The sequence below is a fragment of the Nansenia antarctica genome (assembly GCF_963989245.1).
Source record: "Nansenia antarctica genome assembly, chromosome: 5".
NCBI lineage: Eukaryota > Metazoa > Chordata > Actinopteri > Argentiniformes > Microstomatidae > Nansenia > Nansenia antarctica.
In genome coordinates this window covers 21,077,322-21,089,662 of record NC_137690.1, presented here as the reverse complement: position 1 = coordinate 21,089,662, position 12,341 = coordinate 21,077,322, and the positions used below count along the sequence as shown (strand labels likewise).

The 12,341-nt window shown below is 43.3% G+C and overlaps 1 protein-coding gene across 2 annotated transcripts; it reads left to right on the top strand.

The window, feature by feature from the left end:
• The first annotated feature begins 1,668 nt into the window (after positions 1–1,668).
• kansl3 (KAT8 regulatory NSL complex subunit 3) lies at positions 1,669–9,932 on the top strand. Of its 2 annotated transcripts, XM_080530997.1 has the most exons (19): positions 1,669–1,822; positions 2,280–2,566; positions 3,337–3,507; positions 3,688–3,778; positions 3,999–4,184; positions 4,350–4,481; positions 4,904–5,020; positions 5,122–5,220; positions 5,423–5,494; positions 5,677–5,751; positions 5,924–6,081; positions 6,230–6,293; positions 6,440–6,628; positions 6,726–6,882; positions 7,426–7,605; positions 7,742–7,829; positions 8,035–8,162; positions 8,613–8,716; positions 8,835–9,932. In XM_080530997.1, exons 2-19 carry the CDS (start codon positions 2,352–2,354, stop codon positions 9,069–9,071), a joined length of 2,463 nt encoding a protein of 820 aa, XP_080387123.1. In that variant the 5' UTR covers positions 1,669–1,822; positions 2,280–2,351; the 3' UTR covers positions 9,072–9,932. The 2 variants fall into 2 exon arrangements, with proteins under 2 accessions (XP_080387123.1, XP_080387124.1); XM_080530998.1 differs by lacking the exon at positions 8,035–8,162 and having other exon boundaries at positions 8,835–8,972.
• Positions 9,933–12,341: the final 2,409 nt, after the last annotated feature.

Here is a 12,341-nt window from a genome sequence, read left to right as displayed (position 1 = left end):
AAAGATCTTGGAGTTGCATACCTGCAAACAAACAGCAAAAGAGAGGATTTTGCATGGTTAGTCAATGAAATCACACCAAATGATTTTCCTTAACACTTCTCAAATGTCAATCTTTAATCGTTGTTGGTGCTACAACCCTTGATGTCCCAATCACACTGGGTTTAAGCATTATGTCCAACATAAAGATGTTCTACTTGAATGTTCTCTGTAGATGTGTACTCACGCATTGCAGCATGAGATACAAGTGCAGTCCATGCATTCACTGTTCCTCCAGGAGGATCCCACAGCATGCCATGTCTTATCCACATCATCCTGACAATGGGTCATGACTAAACAAAAAAAACTATTAAATATACAGTATCTCCTATATTGTTGTGATCTGTCTCATGCTCATGATATGTTCATGACGTGTGGATTGTGTATGGGTGGTTAGAAGCTTGGCTTTTGATCTCACCTGGGGAATTGAGCTCTAGTGTCATAGCCTTATGGTAACAGGCAGCATGGAACAAGGGAATCAGGGCGCACAGGATTAAAGCTAGAGCAAAGGACCTCTTCACACAGAGAACAAGAAAAAACAGACATGCTTGTTATCACAGGGAATACAAACTAAGCCTACCACCAGTCCCTTAAATGTTGAAGATTAAAAATGCCCTTAAATAACATACAGACACCCCTTGATGACCCAATGTAGCAGCTGTAACTTTGGGTTATTTCTTCCTTTCTCTAGTAGGCATTTTATCTTACATTTTTAACAATAAAAATCAACGTGTTGAAAATCAATGACACACTCACTAGTCAAGCCAAAATATTGCAATGCAATGGATTCTGTGAGTAATCCCCACTACTCTACACTAACTAGGTAGTAGCGGGGATTAGTGGTGGGAATATTTCATATAATCGTACTCTGCACAGCATTTTTGTACTATTGAAGCCACTGTAAAATCCATCATGTTATTACTTTATCAAAATAGGGTTACTTTTCTTACTTACTTACGTTACTTATTATTGTGTTTTTTGTATTTGAATGCTGCAATGTCAATGTTGAAGAAAGCCAAATTATTGTGTACTTGTGTACACTGTACAGTAAGATGTAATAAAAGTGATTCTGATTATCGCCATGCTAGACTTACCATGATTCACAAATTCCTCAGAGGGGATTTGTTTCTGGACTCTAAAGGGTTTCTGTTGACGAAGGGAATCACCTCGATCCTGCAATGAGCCTTTGGATCAGAAGTACAGTAGGTAGTACGTTGTTGCACCTTTGGAATCAAACAAAGCTGGGAGGGGGAGGGGGAGGGGGAGGGGGAGGGGGAGGGGGGGAGGGGGAGGGGGAGGAGGATGGGGCACTTGCTGTTTTTTTTCTTTTTTTACTGAGGGTGAATTTGTAGTCTTAATAGTCTGAATCCATCAAATCAATTGTCACACAAATGACTCATCGTCTCACTATTCTTCTCCATTAGCTCACTGTGGCTCTCCGGACAACTTTGCTCAAATTCTCATTCAACAATAGCAATATGTAATAGACAAAAAGGTATGTATGTATCATTATCTGTCCATAGAGTCATCCGGATCCGGGTCAGGGCCAGATCCATTCCGTGTTTTGCACCGCGCGCTGGTGACTGTGGCGCGACTGCCTATGCAAAACAAAAGGAAGTCGGCCATAACACATGAGCGAGGTGGAGTCCTCACAAACGTTCTGATATATTGTTCAATCATTTGGTCCTGAAATTTGATTTCAAAGTATAATTTGTAAATCGTTTGTTCTAAAGAGTATTTAGAACGCACATGTGGCACGCTATCAATGGCGAAATAACACGAAAAGGTGAGTAGGGATGGCTCGGTAAATAGCGCGCAGCTACGCTAGATAGCTTGCTAATAGTGTGTCGTATTTGCTAGATGAATTAACTAGCTAAATACGTTTTTTAAAAACCTATGAATAATACGAGCATGACTTATACATCTCGGCCGTCTGTTAGGTTACTGATGTAGCACCGCAACTAATATAACGATGTCAAAACAGTGTCTGTTCGTTTCTGGTCGTGTCAGCTAACGTTGTTAGCTAGATGGTTGAGTGTGTAGGCCATGTCAGTCTGTCAACAATCACTACGATACGTACAGACAGTGGTTAAGGTGTCTGGGAGCAATACGCTAGGTAGTTAAGCCTTTGAACCAACCCCAGCCCTACTTAGAATAATAGAACATCCACACGGCTTGAATTATGATTGATGATCAGACATGTGAACAACCAGCCAACTGAACGCCACTGCCTCTCTACTCAGGTTGGCGTTGAAACTAAACACCCCACATCTCGGAACTGCAGGGCCCTTTTGGGCCCCTGGCACTGGCAGAGAATGATGCATCGTGGTGGTGAGAGGGACTTCCACACATCAGCGCGGAGGATGGGCACGTCCTTGCTGTTCCAGTTGTCGGTTCACGAGCGCGAGCTGGACGTGGTGTTTTTGGACCACAGCTATGCCAAGCCGTGGAATGCCCACCCCGACGCCAGCAGCGCCCGGCCCACACGCATGCTGTTCGTCGCACCACGGCGCCAACCAGAAGCCCCTTTGTGAGTGGAAACAGAGCCCTAGAACTCATAGCCAAGTATTAGAAACGCGTAGCAATTTACTGAGAGAGTTGGTTATTATTATTGTGTATTTATTGAAGTCCCACTGTCCAAAACCTTACATTAAATTTACGGCATTTTAGCAGACACATTATTCTAAAGCGACTTACAATCAATGCATTTGACTAAGTGAATCATCACAGTCAACCAGTCATAGTAGGAAAAGTAATCTATCTCAGGCTAGGCGGCGATTGGCAGTCGTCGTGCACCCCCCTAATGTAAATTCAATCATTTACATGCAATCAGGCTTAGACAATGGTTTCAGTAGAAACTAACTAGCGGGCCTAACACAAACACAGCACCGAACACAGAGCAACCAATAACACACTTGATTAAGCTAAATTCAGTTTGCACTTACTTCAGATGTGTCCACTCACTCAGTCAGTCCAAAATCAATATGTATAACCATCACTTTGTAACTGGCAATAGCTAGGCTATGTAATTTCCCCCATGTTGTGTTATTTTGTACTGCAATGTACACCCATGTAAGGCTCAATTTAATGTGACATCATTATGTTGTGTTGACATTATTGTTGCATAGCCTACAATACACTGGGTGTCTACCATTAAACTAGGCACTATTGGAATTAGGGTATGGTTAGCTTTACCATGGCAGCCATCAAGTAGACTTATACCTGTTGATGACTGGAACAACACATTTATGAATGAAATAGTTGGGCTTTGGCTAGTTCCATGTTTATGTTCTTCTGCAGGGAATCCGACTTGTCAATTGATGTGGAATCTGTCACACCTACACCACTGCCACTCTATGACAACCACAAAGCTCGCAGTGTGATGAAGGAGTGTGAGCGACATGTATTATTTGCTCGCACAGTAGCTGATGGCCCCCCACCCCCTGATGACTGGGAGGAACACATCAACAAGTGAGTGGGCTTCCTTTGCAGAACCATTTTGGACTTCCATATAATTTACTAATTGTAAGGGCTGCTGTCATGTTGCAGTCAGCTTGTTTTGATCAGCTCTTGTATAGCCTACAATACTAGCACTGTTCATGTCTCTTGATCTCTATCACAAGTAGTGATATTCAATGTTCTTTATTAAAGGGCTGGATGGTCAATTGCTCAAAACAAATTGTTCAATAAAGTGCTGAAGGCTCTGCAAGCTGAAAGACTGGCCCGGCTAGCCAATGAAAATGTGAGTCAACATTCACCATCTTTGATGAAGGAGAACTCTTTTATGTGGAGCCATTTGATATAAAAGTACATTTTACAGGACAGGTCTTGGCTCAGGAACTGATTGATATGACCCTCAGCGATTGAGAAGCTGGGCATAAGCTACCTCATGGTTAATTTCTGTATTGCATTTAGTATGGTTTGAAGGTGCTTGTCTCACCATCCCTCTATCTGGCTCCTAGGCCTCCAATGAGCCAGTTTTACGTAGGATTGCTGTGGACAAGTGTGCCAGGAAGGTGCGTCATGCACTAGCCAGCATCAACTGGGACACCAAACTGACCCAGTGGTTACACTGCACCCTGATTGAGTCCCTCAGTCTGGCCATGCTAGCTGCTTACCTAGACATACTGCAAACACTCAAGAGCAAGGTACTATCGAACTCCCATTCATTGCTGATGGATGTCACTGTTTTTTCAATGTGTGGCATTATACATAAATTCAGGTGGTGAGAGATGCATTGCGCCACTGTATCGAAGGACTGATCGTGTCAGGTCTGGGATGACTCACTACTCCCTTCCTCTGTGTCTGTGCAGTTGCCCTCCCTGATCGACAGGATGCTGCTGACGTCGTCGGTGAAGACTGGAGCAGCAGGTGCAGAGGCCCTCTCTCTCTTACTGAAGCGGCCCTGGGACCCAGCTGTGGGGGTTCTGTCTCACAACAAACCGGTACAGCTCTGTCTCTGCTATCCTGGAATAAGACCCATTGTCTATGGGGCTCTGAGCATGCACCGTATGACTGGATTGACCCACATTTCTTCTTGTTTAGTCATCTTCTTGTATTTTTTTTTCTCTCTCGAAATATAGTCAAGAAATTCATTAGGATGTTGGAAAGCATTTGAAGACACTCAAGATGGTTAGATATGAAAGTGAGAGAAAATTGCTTGTTTATTATCTTAGTTTTGAAAGCAAGGAAGTATATTTTGCTGTGTTATACAGATCATTTAGAAATATACATTTTGTATGGCTGCTTTTACTACCTCTCTTGGTAAAGATAATTCATAATACTTGCAGTTGTATTGCTCACAAGTCCTTTCACAAGATTCCTGATGATGACCGGATGCATATCTCTCTGTTTGTTTGCATTTCAGAGCAAGCTTCCTGGCTCCCCACTTATCCTAATCGCCCCATCGGGTCCCACCAATCCTGCATTCTCTACCTCACGCCGAATGAGATTCTGGCAGTCTCAGCTCTCCTGCTTGGGAAAGGTTTGTATTTATTTACACCTGGTTGTGTGCAGTAGGTTATACCAACAAGAACCCATATTTGATTCCCCGTGCAGAAAATCTAACATCTGTGTTCATCTCAGGTCATCCCAGTAAACACCCATATCAACAGTGGAGCCAATGTTGGCATTACCCAGTGTCTGGAGCACATGTTGGGCACAGTCAGGGCCAAGGTCATGGAGGTAAGACTGTCAACCAGCAGCTATGTAACCAAATATTGGTGTTAGTTGTGAAATGACCATGCATATGCAAGACAAACAAAAATTCAAAATGGACTACACCGTTACTGATGTTTGAAATCTCCCTTTTTATCCTGACGATGCGACTGCTGTTAGACTGACCCTACAAACAGTAGACGACTAAAATAATGCATTCATGCCCCAGGTCCACAGTCACTTCCCTCACAAACCCATTATCCTGGTTGGCTGGAATGTGGGAGCCCTCATCGCCTGTCATGTAAGGCTGAGCTATGATTGCTGTCTTTGTGTACCGTGTCATCTTTTCCTAAACATTCTGTGATGCTCAAGTGTAACATATTTTAATTAAACTTAAGATGGTGGCTGAAAAATGTATTGTATTCCTGGATATAATGGATATAATGTTGGTGCGCATATTAACTTAGGGTTGAACTCTCCCAGGTTTCTCTCATGGAATACTTGACTGCAGTGGTGTGTCTTGGCTTACCTCTGCTAACAGTCAATGGGCCTAGAGGGGTAAAGACACTATTTTGTTGTTATTTACCCTTTCAGCAAAGATACCTAGACATGAATAGGATGCTGCTACTATTGCTTTATTTTTTTTTATTTTTTTTTGTCACAAGTCAGTCATATTGTTGTATTGACTGTTTTTAAATAGATATTTTTAAAATGTATTTCTGTCTGGCAGGATGTGGACGATCCGTTGCTGGACATGAAGGCCCCAGTGCTGTTTGTGGTGGGGCAGAACGCCCTGCAGTGTAGCTCAGAGGGCATGGAGGAGTTCAGAGAGAAGCTCCGGGCTGACAACAGCATGGTGGTGGTGGGGGGAGCTGATGACAACCTCAGGTTGGTGGGCTTACTCATCACTCACTGGTGTTCTTTCTGGATAAACTAGTAGCAAGCAGCAGCACAAAAATAATTATCTGAAGACAAAGGGCTAAAAGAGCATCACAGTTCAATTATTCATTTCTGATTAAATGGTTTCCTTCTTCAGAATCAACTCCACAAAGATGAAATCAGAGGGACTGACACAGACTATGGTGGATCGCTGCATTCAGGTTGGTCCATGTCTCGTTTGATCTGCAAATGAGACCCATTTGTTTATTTTCAGAATATAGCCTCAGCCATCAAACACACTACATAGAGTGTGAGTGCTTGTTTGGCACATTAAAATGTCTGTGCTCTCTCTACTGCTCATTTATAGGATGAGATAGCAGACTTTCTGTCGGGGGTGCTGACGCGGACAGAGAGCCATGGCCACGGCTCAGGGGAGGTCAGGGACCTGGATACAGAGAAGAAGAAGAAGCCCCGACGGGAACTGCCCTTTGACCTGGACAGGGTGCGGCCCTCCTCTCCTGCTCTCAGGGTGCCAATATCTCCTTCAGGCTCTGAGGTCAGTCATACAGCAGCTCTCCTGTCAATTCTACACAATTCTAGGAGTGTTCTATCACTCATCCACTTCATAAGCTGTGTTTTCCTTGTGTCCTCAGGACCTGTCTAGTGTGTGCAGTAGTCCGACCTCAAGCCCCAAGCCAAAGACCTCGGGACTGTCCCCAGCACAGAAGTCAAGCCTGATCACGGCCACACAGCTTCTTAAGACCCATATGCAACGATCCGGAACGGTGCTGACACACAAGCAGGCACAAGGTTGGTTTGCCAACTTGTGCACAAGCACGCACACAGCTCTCACACTTGTCCCACTTGGTGTGAGCTTGTGAAAATTCAGTCACCATCACCGATGCCAGATTTCTCAATAGCTCTGTGAGCTCAAGGATAAGCACGGCTGCAATGGTATAATGGTCGAATAGTTTCCTCTGTCGCAGACATTGAACTTGCTGGTTTGGACTGTCATGACATCTGAAGGGCATGATGCGACGTGACTGAAATACTTTCATCCTTTTGTCTTTTCTCTCTCTTTCTGCAACTTTCCTTCCATCTTTGTTTCCAATTCATTCCAGCTCAGTTTGCTGCTTTTATGAAACATAACATGCTTGTGAGGAAAAATCTTCCTCCTGGCACTCCCTCCTGTGTATTTGGTAAGTATCTGTCTCTGCTCCTTCTTTCCCCTCTTTTCTTTTCTTTTCACTTCTTTCCTGTTTGCCATTTCACCCTTATCGCAGGTTCACACAACAGCTGTACATCATACTTTATTGACTTCCATCCTTAAATGAACGACTGTTTGTCTTTCAGTGCCCGTGTCCAGCGAGCAGAGTGAGGGGCTAGAGAGAGATGAGCTGAGGGCCCATATGAAGAGGAGGCAGACGCCCAGCCCTACACCCTCCAAGGCCTCCAAGAGGGCCAAGATCAAGGTCACCATTGTGTCTCACAGTGAGACAGCAGGGGGCGCCATCAGCTCTTCAGCACAGGAAGGTAACCAGCTTAAATCTGATGGTGGGAACAGTTGTCTGTTCCACTGCAAGAATCATTAAGAACAGAAGAAAGAAATATGAAGCACAAAATTAAGATAAATTGTCTCATTCTCCTCATGGCCTGTCTTCCTATGCAGTGGGACCTTCAGGGAAGCCCCTCAGTGTGACAGTGGGACAGACTGTACCTGGAGCCAAGGAACTCTCTGGACTCCTTACAGCCCAACGGTAAGCCTGACTCATGCCCCCCGTTCCCCTACACGCACACTATACCCAACAATGGGCAGCGGTGTCTGATGCGAACGGATTGATGAGTTGTGGACTCTGGTTGGAAGTTGTATTCATAGAACATAACATTCTACGGGGTAGCTAACTCACTCCAGCTCTGTTTTCTGAGCAACTTTGAGTAGATTGGTTATGTGTGTTACTGCAGGTCTGGTAGTCTCTCAGAAGTGTCTAGTGCCCTGAGCTTTGGGTCCAGCTCTTTCCACAACCTGCAGAGTTGCATGGTGTCAGGGTCCTCCTCACCAGTCCAGGCGCAAACTCCTGCTACTGCCCAAGGTATCTCCTGCCTGCACGACTGTCCTTACTCGGTAGCAGATCTTGCACCTTCATCAAACAGATGCAAGTCAGAACACTTGAAACCTAATTTAACAGTAGAGTTTAAAGCCATGTACTGCAGAGTTTACAATAAGGAGAATCCGGCTAAGTAATATGTCAAGAGTGCAGTGAAAATGGAGTTCTGTCTTATGTAACGATTCTGCGCACTTTATGAAAGCTCTCCATGTGAACAACAACTCAAATCAAACATCCTTTTTCATGGCCTTGGTTGCGGTTCAATGCAACCGCAGTCTCATGAACTGTAACCTTTGGACATTTCTACCAGAGGTTGTGTTGTGTTGGTTCTCAGATTTCACCAACATCAGCAGTGTTGCTGTTACCCCTCAGCTAATGAGGGATGTGGTCTAAATTTTAGCTCCACTGATTACTTACTCCTGGGTTTGTGTGCAGCACCTTCCGCCAGCAGCCTCCTCCAAGGCCTAAGTTTCAGTCTACAGGAGATCGTGACCAAGTCCCCTAGCTTGCCCACCACAGCTAACATGGGCAACACTCAGGTACAGTATACACTGGCTTTCTTCTCTCTAAAACGTGCCAGTGATCTCCTCAGTTACCAGTCTGTTCTATGAGCTATGTGATTGAGTCTAACAACCCCCCCCCCCCTTCTTCCCTTAGGCCCCCGGTAGGAAGCCACAGGGTCAGGTCCTGAGCTCCATAGGCACTGGCAGCAGCACTCTGCTCCGGGCAGTGCCTGTGGTCTCTACTGGAGGGATGACCAAGACCACCGCCATCCACCAGCTGCTTACTAACGGTGGGCTGGCCAAACTGGCCAGCAGCCTGCCTAGCCTGGCACACATCTCCAACCAGAGAGCTGGTACGTCCCGAACTGCCAAACCGCGGAGGCCGCGCTGAATGCCCAGGGTTAAAGCAGCCCTTGTGTTGGCAAAGATAGAATAGTAGGCCTCTGGTTAGTTCACCATGGCCACACTACAGAGAGGTGAGAGAAAGGATAGACGGACAGCATGATCAATAATGTGTATGCAGATAGTCATCCTTGAGGATCCTAGGTGTTGGACATGGACAAATCAGACTTGCATCTGAGTGTACAGATTTGTATCTAAGGGACGATGTGCTTTTGTACCTTTGTTTATGTTCGGAAAGAGCCATATGGAAAACATCAATGAATATCACGATCCAGGTGGATGTGAGATTGGAATTTGAAGTTCTCAAAAGTCAGGTTTAATACATATTGTCTATGTATCAATGGAAGTCTCTGCTATCAATGGAAGTCTCTGCTATGTTATATGTAAATGTTCAAAATGCTGATTTAAGAATATCATATGAATGCATGGAACTGTTTCATACAAATTGACAACAATTGTGAATGAAATGGCCCCCAAAAATAAACAAAAAACTAATCGGTGGCAAAAGGCGTTGATATTTTTAGATTTTAGCATTTTGAATATTGACCAAATGACAAGTGAAGAAGTCATCAATGGCCATGTTCAGACTGCATTTGTTCACCAGATCTGTCCACATGGTAGACCCGCCTGTTTATGTTTGCAGTTCTTATTGTTTGCTTGTTTTTTATGTTACAATATTTTGTAAATCCCTAAATAAAATCACCTACAACATGCTAGTATCTATGACTTCAGATCCCTACACAATGATCCACACACTCCCTTTGACTGCAGTAGGGAGGAGGGATTAGTTGAAGCAATAATATCCACATGGTATACCACCACCTCTGTTTCTATCATTGCAATAAAGACTGGAAACAAACCACCTGTATTGATTCCTTGTTGTTGATTGGGAAATGGGGGCTGTGATACCCATGCCTTCCACTTCTCCCCTGATGCTATTTCAGTCATTTTTGTGGGAGTCCTAACTTCAGATCTGTGTATTATAACTCTGACATTCGCTTACTTGCATTGGTGTCAATGGGAAATGTTCTGCATAGCGTAGCTCTATATTTCTTCAGATAGTAGAGATCCATTACATTTGTGTTAAAGTTTGATCAGCACACTCAGCTGGATACTTGCTATTAAAAGCAATGTGTCCACTTTTATGTATCTGGGGGGTAAATGCGGTCTGATCTAGGTTTGTCACCTACATGTTGTAACTGTTTGTTTGTTGGCAGCAGGGCAGAAAGCCCCCACCACTATTACGGTGACGCAGAGAGGCCAGCCAAGCAGAGTGAGTGGGAAGGCTCTGACACTGACCATACCCCCTAATATGAAGGTGGGTCTTCTCAGCCACAGCAGAAAACAAGACCCATACAAACACCATTTTAGTTGGATGTTTTTATTTGGGCACTTGTTTTAATTAATTTGAGAGGTGATGATCTCAAATTAATGTTTATGTTGACGATGTTGTCTTGTGGTTTCCTGCAATGTTATCTATCAATCAGATAAACTTGAACAGACTCACTGCCATGGTAACCATAAGACTTGAGTTATGAAAGGGTGGTTAGTAATTAGTTAGATTGAACAATGATTTCAATGTCCTTCATTACAGTGACTACAAACTTCCTCATGCCAAATCATCTGCCAGGAGCTACTGATATGGGAGGGTGCATTCTATAGCTGTTCCCCACAATGCAACAGGGCACTGCTTTGCAGTTCTCTACCACTGATGGATCTCCCATGATTTGAAATGACCAACTGCCTTGGATGAATGCTCCACTAGCCCAACAGGCAGATCCACCACAGGTGTTGAGGTTATTCTTTTTTTGTAACCCTCAATTACAAACTGGGTGTCACCCAGTGAATAATTATCTAAGATAGACAAAGTACCTGCAATTATAAATGAAGTGATTATGGTAGGTGATTTTTATCTAACAGTTTTAGATAACAAAATGGATAGGAAGGGATCACAATAACAATTATCACCCAAAAGCTCATGGTGCTATAAAACATTTAATGGCCTCACTAGACCTTATCGATATGGATGATGAATAATTCACAACAAGTCAGATACACCTGACGAAGATTAAAACAGCTCAATAAAAAGCGCTTACGATGCAGTAACACTAAATTCCTTAAAACAAATGGAAAAAGATCTATGAAGAAAAAAGTCAAACCTTTTACAAAAAAATAGTTGAATTGATGGAAAAAGTTCTTCATTAACCTACAATGCCGGAATGTGGTAAAAACATACAAGGTTGAAACAAGGTTGCCCCTTATCTTCATATTTATTTATTTTACCTTTTGAAATTTTAGAACAAAATCTATGTAACAATATGGGGCGACTGTGGCGCAGAAGGTAGATCCGGCGTCTAATGATCGTAAGGTCGGCAGATCAGCGGTTCGAACCCCGGTTGGCCACATGTCGAGGTGTCCTTGGGCAAGACACTGAACCCCAAATTGCTCCCAATGAGCAGGCTGGCGCCTTGCATGGTAGCTTGCTACCATTGATGCGTGGATGTGTGTGTGAATGGGTGAATGAGAGGCCCTTGTAAAGCGCTTTGGAATAAGGCGCTATATGCAGTCCATTTACAATAGTAATATAGGAGGTCCCTTTATTAATAATATAGAATCCAAAGTAACAATGTATGCAGATGATACAAATTTCACAATAACACCAACTGTTAAGTTAATACTGGCCTTAACTCAGGACTTGGAGCAATTTTCTAGGATATCAGGTTTAAATCCTAACTACGACAAATGCACAGTCAAGTGTATCGGTTCCCTGGAAAAAATACAATTACCTACCAATTTCCCTATCAGATTGACAACTGGACCAGTCAATATACTAGGTATATGTATCCCAGAGAAGCTATGTAATATCACAAAGATATCATTTTTGTAATAATTTATTTTACAAAAAAATGATAAAATCTCCATGGACTGGAAAATCTATGACTTTCTATGACAAAGTAGCCTTAATAAATTATTTAATAATACCACAGTTTATATACATATTATGAACAAAATCTGAACAAAGTATATTCTCATTCATATGGAATGCTAAACCAGATAAGATTAAAAGAGCATATTTATATAATACAACTGAAGAGGAAGGCTTGAAACCTTTGAACTTAAAAGGACTGCATTATTCCCAAAAAGCATCTATCATGCCCAAACTATACCACAACCAAGACTGGTTTTCAGCGAGATTACTTAAAAGATTCCCAAGGTGCTTGGTGGCCTGATCTTAACCCAGTTAGGACCTCATTACACT